Source organism: Fusarium verticillioides, chromosome 2 (genome assembly GCF_000149555.1).
Source record: "Fusarium verticillioides 7600 chromosome 2, whole genome shotgun sequence".
NCBI classification, from domain to species: domain Eukaryota; kingdom Fungi; phylum Ascomycota; class Sordariomycetes; order Hypocreales; family Nectriaceae; genus Fusarium; species Fusarium verticillioides.
The window spans coordinates 991041-1005205 of NC_031676.1; the positions used below are offsets into that span (position 1 = coordinate 991041).

General features: G+C 48.9%; 6 protein-coding genes across 10 annotated transcripts; 3 read left to right on the plus strand and 3 right to left on the minus strand.

Annotated features, from left to right (window-relative positions):
* Positions 1-41: 41 nt before the first annotated feature.
* FVEG_06141 (mediator-RNA polymerase II transcription subunit 21) lies at positions 42-845 on the plus strand. Its single transcript, XM_018894420.1, has 3 exons — positions 42-117; positions 168-276; positions 329-845. Exons 1-3 carry the CDS (start codon positions 76-78, stop codon positions 586-588), a joined length of 411 nt encoding a protein of 136 aa, XP_018751502.1. The 5' UTR covers positions 42-75; the 3' UTR covers positions 589-845.
* On the minus strand, positions 524-2334 carry FVEG_06142 (hydrolase-the HAD superfamily protein). Its single transcript, XM_018894421.1, has 4 exons — positions 1648-2334; positions 1566-1594; positions 1048-1509; positions 524-1000 (listed from the first exon to the last, which is right to left on the minus strand). The coding sequence occupies exons 1-4, from the start codon at positions 1866-1868 to the stop codon at positions 825-827; spliced, it is 888 nt and encodes a 295-aa protein (XP_018751503.1). The 5' UTR covers positions 1869-2334; the 3' UTR covers positions 524-824.
* A 372-nt stretch (positions 2335-2706) lies between these two features.
* Positions 2707-5698, plus strand: FVEG_06143 (hypothetical protein). 4 transcript variants are annotated; one of them, XM_018894425.1, is made up of 3 exons: positions 2799-3295; positions 3347-5105; positions 5165-5689. In XM_018894425.1, the coding sequence occupies exons 1-3, from the start codon at positions 3070-3072 to the stop codon at positions 5184-5186; spliced, it is 2007 nt and encodes a 668-aa protein (XP_018751507.1). In that variant the 5' UTR covers positions 2799-3069; the 3' UTR covers positions 5187-5689. The 4 variants fall into 4 exon arrangements, with proteins under 4 accessions (XP_018751505.1, XP_018751504.1, XP_018751507.1 ...); XM_018894423.1 differs by having other exon boundaries at positions 2707-3295; positions 3347-5689; XM_018894424.1 differs by having other exon boundaries at positions 2799-5105.
* On the minus strand, positions 5660-8109 carry FVEG_15814 (hypothetical protein). Its single transcript, XM_018905031.1, has one exon. It carries the CDS (start codon positions 6798-6800, stop codon positions 6441-6443), a length of 360 nt encoding a protein of 119 aa, XP_018751508.1. The 5' UTR covers positions 6801-8109; the 3' UTR covers positions 5660-6440.
* Positions 7877-14096, plus strand: FVEG_06144 (hypothetical protein; the record flags this gene model as incomplete). Of its 2 annotated transcripts, XM_018894426.1 has the most annotated exons (5): positions 8699-9199; positions 9270-9539; positions 9591-10052; positions 10101-10832; positions 10883-12546. In XM_018894426.1, 5 exons carry the CDS (start codon positions 8699-8701, stop codon positions 11900-11902), a joined length of 2985 nt encoding a protein of 994 aa, XP_018751509.1. In that variant the 3' UTR covers positions 11903-12546. The 2 variants fall into 2 exon arrangements, with proteins under 2 accessions (XP_018751510.1, XP_018751509.1); XM_018894427.1 differs by having other exon boundaries at positions 7877-9199; positions 9270-10052; positions 10883-14096.
* FVEG_06145 (hypothetical protein) lies at positions 12623-13750 on the minus strand. The gene has a single exon (XM_018894428.1). The coding sequence runs from the start codon at positions 13552-13554 to the stop codon at positions 13045-13047; it is 510 nt and encodes a 169-aa protein (XP_018751511.1). The 5' UTR covers positions 13555-13750; the 3' UTR covers positions 12623-13044.
* Positions 14097-14165: the final 69 nt, after the last annotated feature.

A 14165-nucleotide genomic window follows, 5' to 3' on the forward strand; every position in this document is an offset into this window, starting at 1 on the left:
AGACTGAGGTGTGAGTGAGCCTTAAAAGCTGTAATTCATCAGAACTGCTTTGTTTGAGAAGTTACAGCCAACATCATGGGCGATCGACTAACACAACTGCAAGATGCTGTAGATCAGGTAAGTCCAGATTACGACTCCTAAAATTATTTTGCTGATAAATCCTACAGCTGGCCACGCAGTTCGTTGCATGCCTCCACTATGTCAACAAGCGACATGACCTTGAAACACTAGGTCCTAATGACAAAGTTCGCGAAGTGAAAGATGCTCCAAAAGAAGGCATGTTCATACTCGTGATCTATTTGAAAGAAAATATGCTAACTTTCCTCAGTTGATTCACTTCCCCCAGATGAGTTTCGAGCTGGTATGGTAGAGTTGTCACAGGATCTCATTGTCAAAGAGCAACAAATCGAGGTCCTCATCTCATCTCTACCCGGCTTAGACAACAGTGAGATGGATCAGGAGAAATACATCAAAGAGCTTGAAGAAGATCTGAAGATTGCTGAAGCCCAACGCCAAGAAGCAATCAAGGAGAAGGATCAGATTTTGTCTGAGCTTGACAGTGTTATTCGCAGCATACGACGGCCATGATTACGGGTTCGGTCTGTTTTTGACACGTTTATTGATGCGCAGCGCGGAGTTCAGGGTACGAATAACCAAATGGAAGGCTGGCAGCCCATGCAAAGGAACATTTTATTATTTTTGTTGAAAAACCATGATACAAAAGGTACCTCAGCCGAGTGAGCGCCTTGAACGCCACCGTCTAAAAACTCTATCATATGCCCTATAATCCCCTCTAGTTCGTAACCAACCACAAATGCCATAATCTATGCCTTGTTTGAAGTAGATTTGAAGAACTGCGGGTAGACGTTCCGTAGCTCTCGCAGATGCTGGATTTGGTATTGCGAAGCAGGGTTCTTGGGAGCTGGTACTCCCTCCTCAACGAGATGAGCTGCTGTCCAACCAAACTTTTTGGCTTCTGTGCAGTTCAAGGCAGAATCGTCTGGAAAGGGTTAGATGGAGGTATGAATACAGTGTGGGGGAACTTACCAACAAAATAACAATCCTCCACACGCTCGGCGCCTGCTTCGCGCATGGCCTTCTCGTACATGCGGGGGTCCGGCTTGCAGAGTAACGGTTGTTCCGCATAGTTGCAGTATGTGAGACCATCGAAGATATCCTCGATGCCCAAGAGGCGAACAACCTTCTTCCCGTGGTTCACATAGGCGTTGGTGAAGAGCCACACAGTGACCTTGGACTTGTCGATGTCCTCCAGGATTTCGCGTAGCTCAGGGTTGGGCTTGATGATTTCTTCAAGGGGTAAAGCATCGTCCACTTTAGCGTTGTAGTCCAGAGGATCAATCTGGTGATGGCGCACCAACCCCTCAATAGCAAGGCCATAGTTGGTGTAGTACTCTTTGTGCAGTTTCACAGCCTCATCCCAAGGGATCTCTAGGTGCTTGGAGAAGTACTCATCAATGAGTTTGGCCATTATGTCATGGACTTTTGTGCCTTCATTCACGGTTAGTTTCAAGTAGTCATAATCACTAATTTCAGTGTAAGCTTACTCCTCGGATAGAGACAGTTGTCAATATCGCTGCATCACAGTTAGCTCAGAGCCTATGAGAGGTAAATTTCAAAAAGACTAACAAGAATAGGACCGGCTTTCCCGGGTTCATGTCTTGAGTACTGCCCATAGTGAATTTGGTACGGGTCTGAATATGAAGATTGGGGTTGTTGCTGTTGGTGGTGGTAAAGTGAGGATAGCGAGGTGTGAGATTTGGGTTGAGCAATAAAGAGGAGGCAACTAGAGGTTTTGAGAAGCGCTTCAATGGTGATACTGCGGTAACACGTGGTCGTAATTGGTACATTGAATGGTTATGAGGACGAGAGAGACGGTTTAAATAGAATTTTATAGTGAATGGCGATCTGGGCCAAAAACGCAAGGCTAGTAAGTAATCAATCGCTTCTTTGGATCAAACCTGCAGTATCCGTAGGATATCGTCGGTATCCGTCCGTAGATGCGCTACGTTTCACCCAATGACTCTTGCGGTGTGGCTGAATGATGAGCAAAGTTCAGCGCGGATCGTCTTCCGGTCTCCGATCGCGGGACTGTCATTCTGTCACTAGTTGCTTTTGGTGACATATGAGTTGTTGTTGAGCAAACATTCGAGGACTTTCATGGAAGACGACCCCTTTCTTTGATTAAATCTCTATTTAAAACACGTTTAAACAAGTCACAGGACTTGAAATCCTAGATCGTCATGGCATCAACTGTCGAGCCACGTGTAATACTATTGTTGACATGATCCATGCTTACAAGGAGTTCATCTTGAGCCTCATGGTTCGGGCACTAAATGACAGGGCAAGACATAAATACAGGGGCTTTAGACTAGTCAAACTTACTGAAAGCATGGATATTAGTCTTTGGTACCTGCAAGGATCGAATTTGTATGACATAAAGTGTCGTGTTCTTGATATTGAGGCTCAAAGGACAGTCCGTGTATGAGCTATGGTACTAACACATAACATTCAACCTAATGCCGCCGAAGTCAACGTTGTAATAGATTCAACGAAACTGTTCCAGATGATTAACTAGTTGCAGAGAAAATACAAAAGACAATTGAATTATTCATATATAATTTCGTCTTATGTCACCACTTTCATCTGATACCTTTTGAAGGTATAATTCCAAGACGTGTCGTGAAAGAATTCTGCCGCTTACACCGCCTAAATTGTTTGCCTTTCGCGTCCACCCGAGTCGAGGCGCCCAGTGGCCCTACCTAAAAACCACCCGACTCCATTAATTGCACAGACCTCCAACATCAAAGCTTCTACCAGTATTTCTTGAACAACAGCCGAAACAGCGCATTTGCATTTTGATCAGTAGTTCTCTTTGGTCCGCGTCATATCGCGTCAAGTCTGGCGTTGTCCGTCGGGCTTATTACCCAACCCTTTCGTTGAGCTAACTTGCTTGGAGTTGGTCCTATTGCTTGCTCGCTTGCTCCCTTTTTTTTATCTTAATCTGGTGTCACCTGGTAACGCGACGTGTACATTTCACTCGCCGCCATCATGGCACAAGAGATTGCTGTTCAGGGGCCTCTTGCTAGTATGAATGAGCTTGCTGGTCTTGCTGAGAAGGAACGTCACCAGATCGAACAGTATGAGAAGATTGTACGCTTCTCTACAACTGTTCTCTCTGGTAAACATCCGACTATCAAGGTCCCCTCTAACTTTATCCCTTCCACGCAAACTTCCATCCATCCGATAGATACTTCCACGCAAGATGGAACGCCGAGTAAGCAGACAGACGCTCAATGGCAAACCATCGCCAACGAAAAGCAAGCAGATGTGTCTGCTACCGACAACAGCAAGCCATATGGGTCAGGATCTACTGAGATCAATCCCATATTTCTAGAGAAATCTGAGGATTTGGTCAAAGCAGAGTTGAAGCTGCAGAGACAGAGGCTGGAACGTGCTCTGAGGGACGAAGTTGATCAGAGACGAGTAACTGCTAAGACCGTGGCGCAAGGGGAGCCTGTTGTCGAATTCGATCTTAACGAGGTCTTGACGAAAGCCTTGACGCTTGTGGAAAGCAATGCTGGTCCCGAAACTACCACTGCTGCTGCTGCTGCTGATGCTACTAACATTGACAATGCAAGTGATTCCTTCGATGACAACACTTTCTACTCGTCGCAGCACAACACTCCATCATCCGTTTTGACTTCCCGAGTCCGTAACGAGTCCGAAGAGGCACAAGTACCCGTCGCGGAGTCGCAACCAAAGATAAATAGGCAAAATGCTCCTATTCCGCAACAGCCTTCGAGTCGTTTTGAGCAAGTCCCTCCGGGGCCGTACGCACCGAGCCATACTAGACCTCAAGAAGCCTACGCAAATCCAGACCCTTTTGTCGGTTCGGTGAGCGTTAACAGCACTTCCCGGCCTGTGCAGGTTCCTGGCCTTGCTACTTATAATGCAGACAAGACAGCACCTAGGCAGGATAGAAGTGCCAGACAGAGTCCCAGTAATGGGGAGAGCGATAGGCGTAGAGCTGATTACGGATCAGCCTCTCGACAGCCTCCCCGTGAACACTATATTGACAGCCGTCCCCCTTCTCCTCTGATCAGAGCACATGAGAGACCACACCAGAATGCGCAGACTTCGCCATTAATGAATAATAGGCCACGACCTCGGGCTGCCGAAGCGACGTCGACTTCGTCGACTGGTACTCCCGCTCAAGTTGCTGCTCTCAGGAATGAGCCAGTCGCTGTCACTAGTCCTGAAAGCTCGCCTCAAGGCGGTGCATCGGATAGACGGAAACCAAAAAAGAAGAAGAGAAAGGCTGACAGGCAAGCGCCCGAAACTGAACCAACGCCTTATATCAAGGCCGAACCTAGATCTCCCTCCCCTATGAATGCCCCTTCCTATATTCGTCCCAATAAACGTCAAAGGTACGCTCAGCAACAGCCAGATGAACCTGTCTACGAGGAAGTTGGTTACGAGCCTCGCCCGGCTCTCTATCCCCCAGAACCTGTGCCTGTGCATAATCGTCAAGAGCGAGATGATCGAGTGCCGATAGGGTATGACACAGTAGGCTTTTCATCACAACGTGCAGCGAGCACCACTGTTCCTGGAACTGCTGTCTATAGGAGAGAATATGCCGATGATCGACACGTTTCCGGTGGACCGTATCCTATTGAACAGTCCCCACATGGTCCCCCTCCTCACCAGAGCCTATCAATGGGAACTGCAGGCTCCCAGGTTCGACCTAACGACGGTTATCCACGCCCATCGTGGCCCTATGCGGAAGTACATGAAGCGTCACCTACAGGCTTAAGACCAGAAGGCGATGTGTTCATGGCACCGCACAGGCCGCCGCCAACTCGAATTATCGTAGATGCTTATGGACGTGAGTATATTGAGCCACCACGTTCGACAAACATCCGGCACTCCGCAGCTCCTCCCGCTCGATCCGGGGAGCCTGAGATCTTTTATGAACGAACTCCGGTTCGGAGGCCCCAGGCGATGGAGGCGTACGAAGAAGGAGGGGCAGTCTACAGGATACGTTCGCCATCGTATATGCCCAGGCGGGTCGTCACACAACCTGAGTACGTTTCGCAGGATTACAGGGACCATAGACCGCGTGAGTATTCAACACGGCCAATAGGTCCCTCAGGGGAATTCGTTGAGGTGATGGCACCTCCAGAACGAAGACGTATGGAAGACGGGACGAGAGATTATATTACAAGGCCGACCAGCGTGCGACCAGCAGAGCCTGTTCGGTATGAGGTCGCCCGGGACTACGGCCGAGTGCAGAGCGTGCGACCCGAGCCACCCGTACGTCAATATGCCACAAGCGTCCACCCGGAGGGCCGCCGTGAGGCTGTACAGCCTTACGCGCGGGAATACGGTGCCATTGCTGCAGAACCAGGCGTTGTGAGACAGGAGTACAGCACGCGGCCGGTGGAGCGATACTACAATCAACCGATGAGAGGTGGGGAGGAGATAGCTTTCATTGAAAGACCGCGAGGAGCAACGCAGGAGATTGTTTACGCAGATGATGCGAGGAGGGAGGTTTATCGTTAAGCTAGGTCAAATCGAAACAGTGTTAAAATAGAACCTGGTATAGTTGTCATCAGACGGGATTACCAATATAATTTAATGACGAATGAAGACCATTCTTCTCTCTAAGAAGTTGAGTAACAGCGTTGATCTCTTTAACTACTATCTTGGGACTCAATGCATAGATTTTATGATACTAAGAAGTCGTGGTTCAGAGAAGCATTCGGGCACTCGTCTGTTCTCTGCAACAACAAACCCCAATTGGCCAAACATCGGTTTGCGTTTCTCTGTTGACTACGAAAGTTCATCATGGCCTGCAAGGATCCGCCTGAGCACAACAGAACATAGGTCAACACGGTAAACCCCACCACAAGAGTTGGTTTGTAGAGAATCGGAAGCGAGTATAGGCTACCAAACATGAGATAAAAGTCTATCCGATCTAAGCGCCGCTTATGACAAAATATGGCTGGTCATATGATAGACCGCTTGATCAATAGACAGGACTATATGATATGGTTCGAAGGAATGAGGTGATAGGCAGGGGTCGTATAAATGCGACCATAGGCTTGTCCCAGGGATTCATCAAACACCACGAAGATGCTGCTCCAAGTGAAGTGGTATTAATCATGCTGTCGTGGCAGTCTCTCAAGACTCTGCAGAGTTCACGGACATCTGAGAGGTTGAGTCCCAATTCCTGACCAGTCGGAATCTGCAAGGATCCTGAAGGGTCAGTGCAAATGTCACGAGTCCAAGGTACCGATATGAATGTTTGAGACATGGCTGGTGAGTCTGACTATCAGCTCTCACATGTACTGTCGAGTCAGTTCACAAGAAAAAAACATATTGGGCTTCGCTTATCAACTGCTACTCAAAGAGGACATTCAGCTAGCCCGACTGCTGGACCATTTGCGGATGTGGTTAGTTGGGCCACAGACTATGTAGGTTACTGATAGCATGGCTATAAGCTTCAAGGTTGATGTGAAAAGAGTGGCGTGGCTCGTGATGACCATGCATTCGGCGTAAGCCTCTGGAATTCGAGGAGGCAAGTCAGTGAAGCAATCAACAAGCTGTGCTAGGACACGCATATGCGCGTCTGCCCGGCAATCCAGAATTGTTGCGCCACATACAAACGGACCCCAAGAATGCCAGCTCCCTTTATAAATGCAGGAGTTCGCGATGTTGCAGTACAGAAGTCGAGACTGTAGATCCTTGTGTCTTTTGGTCTGTGTGCACATTGCCATTCTGCATTCTGCAGTGCCGGCCAAATAAGGTCCCTGAAAGTCTGATATATTCAATGACGAGTTGCTAGTGGCTGAGCCGGTGCCGGACTCTTGGTGAGAGGCCGGCTTGCATGGGTCAACCCTCGAATCAGCTCCCTTGTTCGTCCTGGGACAAGTCACACAGACACCAGACGAGGACCTTGTCTTGTGTGGGGACGCCGTGTGATCGAATCTTGGCCTAACATTAGCAACGAAGCGAAACACAGCTGATGATGGACACGATGTGTGGTTTGTGTTGGTGTTTTCTCTGGTTACAGTCTGTTGTGCTTATTATGCGGTGGACTGCTTGACCAAATGATCGTCTTGGATCTGGATACTATCATGCAAAAACATAGGTTTTAGCTGCCCTTGACAATAAACAGACTTGAGTGGTTGGTCATTGGCGGAGGTGACCCATCCTCATGCAGCTGTTGCCCTGTACCAAAGCTCACTTCGTGTTAGTGTTCGAGACAGCGGTACTTGAGACAGCTTGTGGATTTGGTGATGTGTCGAGTATCCATACTTCAGGTCTTGACTGAGTTTCGCTACATGGACGAACCGGAGGCTTTGCTATGCTTTGCCGAAGCCCTTGAACATCCCACTAAAGTGTTTGGAACGCAGCCGGTTCAGCGTAGCGTTCCGCGGGAGGAGACTGCGTAAACCTGTTGGAGTGACCACGATGATACCATGTACTGTGGTCTGCAGGAGGAGGCTCCTAGCCCGGGCTGATGGTCTCCACTACCTTGAAAACATCCATGCCCTAAGACGCTGTTGTTCGAAGGCAATCGAACCGAGCTGAGGGCTGGCAATGGCTAAGTTTAATGTTGGTTCAGTATATCGTCATTGTGAAGAATGAGCCGTATGATGCTCTGAGTTATGCTTCAAGTTATTATACTGTTTCATCGTTGGGGGTTCGCAACTTCGACGATCTGCGTAATTGAAACTTCTCATGGTTCCAGGGCAGTCAGGGATTGTCGATGATTTAGTGGTTCAGTCTTCGCTGTGGCTGTTCTTATCAAAACCCTCGACCATGATTAGAGTGACCACCCATTCCGAGGGGTATTTGACGCAAAACCTTGCACCATGCGTGGGATGCTTGATATGCAGTTGTATTAGGACTTCTCTTATTTGAGTCCTGGTTTCGTTGCAATCCTGATGTTTCGCGTTGTCATTTCGTCTGTTGTATCGTGAAAATTGAGTTCAGATTCCCATCTCAAACAGAAACAGAGACAGAGACAGGCCTTCGAGTTTAGTCCCAGCCGTGCTAAGGCCCTTTAAATCTCCCCCCCAGTTACTTCCCTGGCAAGTTACGGTAGGTGGACCAGGGCACTAAGCAGCTGTACCTGCCGCCTGGATCATCACCCACTCTGGCTGGTCTTGTACTCGAGCAGGTACGGACGGTATGGTACAGCACAGAAGGTAGGTACGTCTCTGCTGACTTGACTGACGTTCCTCGCTTTTTACGCCTGGCTCCGCTATACAGTACCTTATCCTCTCCCCTTCCACTTCCCTCTACTCACCTCACCTCACCTCAGTCAACCTCCACTCAACCTACCTAACCTAACCTCTCTCTCCCTCCCTCGTCAGACTTGGAAAGAGCTCACAAATACCACCATCTCTCTTTCTTTCCCCTTCCCCTACCCTTACCCCCTTCCCCCCATCCTCACAGCCCTTTCTTGACCTCAGCTTCTTCGATACCCATACAGGTTTTCACTTTCTCTTGATCAATCTCGCATCATCCTTGTATTCTCTTCTCTTTGGGCCTTCTCCACCCCCGGCGTCGTCTTCGTTCAGCTCCTCCACCTTGGCCGACCGTCGCCGCCCGGCCACGATTCGGACGACGACGACGATATCACAACGCAACTTTCTCGATCCTCATCATGAATAAGTTGGCAAATATGCGTCACTGGTCGGAAAGAATGGCTCCCAATTTCGTAATGGGCCGTCCTAATATGCCCATGAATGCCCTCAACCATCCCAAGAACGCCGCTCAACCTGGTCAGCCCATGGCATCCCCTCAAGCCGCCGATGCCACCATTCTCTACTCTTTCAACATCCCATTCGCTTCCGATCTTGCGGGCCCCGACACTGAGGACATTCTTCACGCGACCACTGACGCTGTCCTGCGATGGACACACCCTGAGGACGCGCCGGACGACGTCCAGATTCACGAGCTGCCTATCCATGTTCAGAACCTAAACAACCTCCACAGGATGTGCCAGGAGATTACCAACGGGCCGCTCCCTGTTGAGGCGTATGTCCTGTCAACAATGCTCAAGGGCGGAAAGGGCCAACAGGTTGCTACTGTTTGTCTCTCAGGCTCTCCAGAGCTGGTCCACAAGAGCCGAGAGACTATTTTGAATGATACCCCAATTTCTCTTGTATGTTCCTACGCATATGCTCCGGCGCTTTCCCGGTACAATATGAAGCTCCTCTCTAACCTTTTTACAGCGCTGCACCACCATTGATATTGATGGTCAACTCGTCTGCGATCTCAATGCCGGAGTGCTCAAGAAGCCTGTTACTGATACCCTCGATTACATCTCCACCTTCTGTGGCGTAGATATCTTTCTTCTTGGCCCTAAATTGACCCCTGTTGTCGACGGTATGACTGGCGATGCTGAATTACGCATGGATCAGCGCTGGAGAGTTGCTATCTACGGTGATATACTATCATCCGAGCATGCAAAGGCTCGTGTTCTGATCCACATTGATACTCTGGTACTGTTTCATGCTTAATCATACTTATCTGCCGTTCTAACACTTACGCAGCTCGGCCGAATTGTCGATGGTACCAAACTCGAGATTTCCCTCCACCAGCTTGTCTGTGGCCGACATCGCAAGAACATCAAGCTCATCGAGTCTTCCACTGGAACTGCCATCTACTTTCCACCCCCGTTCTCGGCAATGTACCGCTACTGTCCTCCCAAAGCGACTCGCCGTGACCCCAACGATATTTTTATCACTGGTGAAACGCCCCAGGCTATTGAATTAGCGAAGCAGAAACTTCACGAAACTGTCCAGCGCATCAGATTGTACGTTAAGGACGTCACAATTCCTGCTGCCAAGATCGACAGTATTCTGCTTGGTCGTCTAGATAAGGTCCGGAAGATTCTTGAGGCCAATGGCACCTTCATCATGTTCCCTCCCCTGGCCACTCAGCGTAACATGGTCCGAGTTCAGGGAAACGAAGGTCTTCACGTTGAGCGAACTGTGCGAGAGATCATGTCCTTGGTAAGTAATATCTGACTTCGAATAGACACCTCGCTAACTTTAGCACAGGCTGGTCAATTCTACAGTGCGGGATGGTTCATTCAGCCCGCTGATGCCAGGCATTTCCCTCACCCCAACGACATCAAGAGTTTGCTTGTTGATATCTGCGCCAACTCCGATGCCGACCTTTCCTTCGATAAACTGAGCTTCACCATCACTGGCTCTGATGACGCTGTCAAGACAGCTCTTCAAGTCATATCAGAGATGAAGTTCATTTCTCAATCTCAGTACCAGATTCGCGTCAAGATTGAGCTTGCCAACGAGCACAAGGAATTCGTCAGTGGCAAAAAGAACGGCAAAATCAACAAGATAATGGGACAGAGCAATGTGCAGATCATTTTCGATGGTTTCAACGAGTACAATTTCAACATCGATGTCATGGCAGCAACTTATGAGTCCATGAAGCAGGGCCTCACTCTTGTGGAGCAAGAAATGCCTGCATCTATTTCGTTCCATGTGCCGGATCAGTACCACAAACGCATCATCGGTATTGGTGGCCAGCACATCCAGCGCATCATGAAGAAGCACTCGGTCTTCGTCAAGTTCTCCAATGCTATGGATAGAGGTCAGAATCGCCGTTACTACGCTGTCGGGTACAAGCTTACTAACTTTGGTACAGGCGGAATGGGTCGAGAAGACGACGATATCAAAGTCGATAATGTTATCTGCCGCACACCAGCCCGAAACGCCCAGAATTTGGACGCCGTCAAAAACGAGATCTTGGAGATGGTCGATCGTGCCGTATGTGTCACCCAATGCCACCGCTCACTCAATGCTAATAAAATCGATAGGATTCTGAGTATACATCTCAGATTGTCAGCGTTGACCGCCTCTATCATCGTCAGCTTATTGCTAGACTTCCTGAGATCGATGACCTGGAGCAGAAGTACAACTGCAAGATCAACTTCCCCAGCACTGAGCAAGCCAGTGATGAGGTTACTGTTAATGGTCCGCAGTGGCAGGTTCCTCACTGTGTCGATGAGTTTCTCGGCATGGTCCCAGATAAGCATGAGCTTGTTCTCGCCAAAACTCCTGAGCTGGTCAAGTTCCTCGAATCTCCTGAATTTGCTCACGACCTCGTGCCCAAGCTGAAGAGCCAGCATGAGGTTGAACTCAGCGTCAGGCAGAACCCCGACGAGCTCACTGAGGGTGGCGAGCCTACCGTCACTCTTCTTTGGGGTTTCACCCGCAACAACGCTGGCGGTCTCCGTGATGCTATGGACTTCATTCAGTCTCAATTCGCAACTTCCGGAGCTGAGATCAATGTTGTTAAGGGCGCTCTCCCTCGCCCTAAGTCCGACTCGTTTGAAGATTCTCTGCAGTACTTCGACTCTAAGCTTCTGCAGCACGCTCCTGCACCTGTCGCCACTGATTCTCCTATCAAGACTGGCTTTGGCGATGAAGTCGCTCGCGAGCGAAGCAGTATTCTCGACCGTCTCCGAAAGCCTGGCAGTATGACGTCAATTTCATCTTTCTTGGACCGCAGAAAGAACAGCTCCCATTCTGGTAACGGAAACTTTTTCAAGGGCTCAAGCAACGTCTCTAAGTCTTCGCTCATTTCGATCGAATCGACCCGCAGCTTCAACGCCGACCGAAACCCCTGGAACGATAGCGGCGTCAATCTCCCCGACGACGACAATCCTTGGGCTCCTCGAACCTTTGGCACTCACATGGACAACAAATTGTCCATTCCTCAACCTGGCGATGTCACACCTCGCCACAGCACCCGCGCGTCTGGCGACAGCGGGCGCCCTTCCACTTCTCATTCTATGACTTCAGGATACCCCGCCCCTATTGGGCCTTTCCGTTAGATTCCCCCCGTGTTAGAACCTCTACATGCAAATACCCCGGCTGGATATACCCTGGCGTAAAAATACCCTGGAACGTCGACTTGTGCATCGGTCGGTTTACGTCTTGCCATGTTTGTTTTACCTGATTTGCGTTTGAGTGCTTTCTTGTTTTTTATTTCATGTTACTTTTTGCTTTTTCCTGGTCTATGTGGAATCGGGGGTTCTCTTTTGATGACTTGACGTCCACTCCTTATACCCAGTCATGTAACGAAAAGCTGAGACCAAAAAAACGAAGAATACCCCTGGTTGCCGGTTGAGATGAAATTTTTGGGACACGATGGATGTTTGGCGAGAAAGATACCACTGTCAACGAAAACAATATCAAAAAGTCTGCTTTCAGACTTCTACACGGAGTCAAAGTTGGGTTTGTTTTGGAAGTCGTGTGGTTGCCATGAGCTCTCATGCCATGGAACCATATGACACATGAATTACACGCTGCGCCTGGAGGCCTTCGAGAGCCGAGGAGGCACAGAGACAAGCATTTCCAGCATGTGGTCATGAAAAGTTGAGAGCATTGCTACTGTCTAGGCAAACCGAGATTGAGAAATGGCAATGCAATGATACCTGCGGTTCGGCCGCGATTGCTCGATACACGAATTCTGCTGCATCATGTTGGCCATCATGTGAAGTCCTCAAATGTGTGTATCATCGTGTAGACATGATCCTATGGTCCAGAATCAACACCGTCGCGCATATAAAGTGAACTGTTTACGTCTTAACCCCCAAAGTACCTATGTATATATGCACTTCAGACCGGTAGCAGGGATTTGTTCATATGTATTTCTCAACCCTAGCAATTTGTGTGAGTACTCTGTCTTGTATCTTTCATCTTTGACTTGATATCACTCGGTTCAGTAGGTTCTCTGAGAGCTGGCTAGGAAGCAACATGCATTGTAAGCTCTTGTTGTTTGCCATGCAAGGATATACGCACTTGTTTCCCTTTTGCTTGCATGTGCCAATATCAACCCTCGCATTTGCCTGTAAGAGGTCTTTGAATCTATGCCAGTATAATACCTTCAAACCATTGCTCTAAGTGGCAATGAGGGATTTTGATAAAGCTGATGCAAGAAACAGTCTTCCAAGCTTGTCAATAAGATATTCGGTTAATCATCCCAAATAGCTGCCTTTGCCTTCTCAACATCAGCCTGCCGTTTCTTTTCCTCCTCTTTCTCCTGTTCCCTCCTCTTCTTCTCCTGCTCACGAACACTCCTCTGGTACGCCCTTTGCTCCTCCGTCTGCTTTGGTGCCTTGAGGCCTAGTCCAGCAGCGATCATACGACGAGCCACTGCATCTGTCTTCTCAGGCCGTTTGTCCGGGTCTGCTCCAGCGCGATGGCCGGAACTTCCTGAAGGTGACTCCCATGGTAAGCCACCGGCGGGGGACATGGGCGTCAGGGGAGGCGGTGCAGGTGTCGCAGTGGGAGTTGGCTTATTTGACTCTGACTCGGCTTCAGGCTCTGCCTCGGAGTCGGAGTCGGAGTCTTCCCATGAGTCTGCAACGACCTTCTTGGTCTTCTTTTTGGCTGCTGATTTCTTGAACAACACCGAGGGCTCGTCCTTTGTGTCGATTGACAGGTTCTTGAGTGAGCTTGAAACGTCTTGATCTTGTGACATGGCTGGGGCCAATGAACTGAATATGTCTCGATGCAGAGAGGGGAAGCTTGTCAAGGGTTGAGAGCAGAGTATACGGTTTCTACTGGAGATGATTGTATGCCATGGAATGGATGAAAGCCTTCAGAAGTTCAGGCTTCAGATCAACAGCAAAGAATTGCAGTTGGAGAAGGAAGCTTGTTAGTCGTTGCCAGGTTTGGCTGCGGAGAAGTATAGGGTAGTCTCAACTGTGGATCAACCATACCTACCAGGTAAGTCTGCTCATGACTTACAAGTACCTTACGGTAGGAATCGTGTTGTGTACCTTAGGTAAGGTATGCTTGAAAAATGACTTGAAGTTTAGCATGGTGCTGATTAAAGCGCTAATTACACCAAGTATGATACTGGCGATATGATTAAAGAAGCGAATACCTTGCGATACTGGGTACAATTGCAAAGCCTGATCTCATTTGCTGGGACGGAACGCTGTATGCCGTGTCAAGGTATATATTGTATTTAACTACCTAAAGATAAGTAGATGGCCCAATCATGTTATAATGCTCCAGTCTATCGCTTTGAGGTTCTGTCCAGTATAGAGCTCTAGATATACATAATTAAACAGGGTAATGAATGGT

Coding starts and splice junctions, on each gene's coding strand:
- FVEG_06143 (XM_018894422.1), top strand. CDS start 3,070: ATGGCACAAGAGATTGCTGTTCAGGGGCCTCTTGCTAGTATGAATGAG.
- FVEG_06142 (XM_018894421.1), bottom strand. CDS start 1,868: ATGTACCAATTACGACCACGTGTTACCGCAGTATCACCATTGAAGCGC. Junction 1,595..1,647: donor GGAAAGCCGGTCCTATTCTT/GTTAGTCTTTTT, acceptor ACTGTGATGCAG/CGATATTGACAACTGTCTCT. Junction 1,510..1,565: donor CAACTGTCTCTATCCGAGGA/GTAAGCTTACAC, acceptor CCGTGAATGAAG/GCACAAAAGTCCATGACATA.
- FVEG_06145 (XM_018894428.1), bottom strand. CDS start 13,554: ATGTCACAAGATCAAGACGTTTCAAGCTCACTCAAGAACCTGTCAATC.
- FVEG_06141 (XM_018894420.1), top strand. CDS start 76: ATGGGCGATCGACTAACACAACTGCAAGATGCTGTAGATCAG. Junction 118..167: donor TGCAAGATGCTGTAGATCAG/GTAAGTCCAGAT, acceptor TAAATCCTACAG/CTGGCCACGCAGTTCGTTGC. Junction 277..328: donor GAAAGATGCTCCAAAAGAAG/GCATGTTCATAC, acceptor AACTTTCCTCAG/TTGATTCACTTCCCCCAGAT.
- FVEG_15814 (XM_018905031.1), bottom strand. CDS start 6,800: ATGGCAATGTGCACACAGACCAAAAGACACAAGGATCTACAGTCTCGA.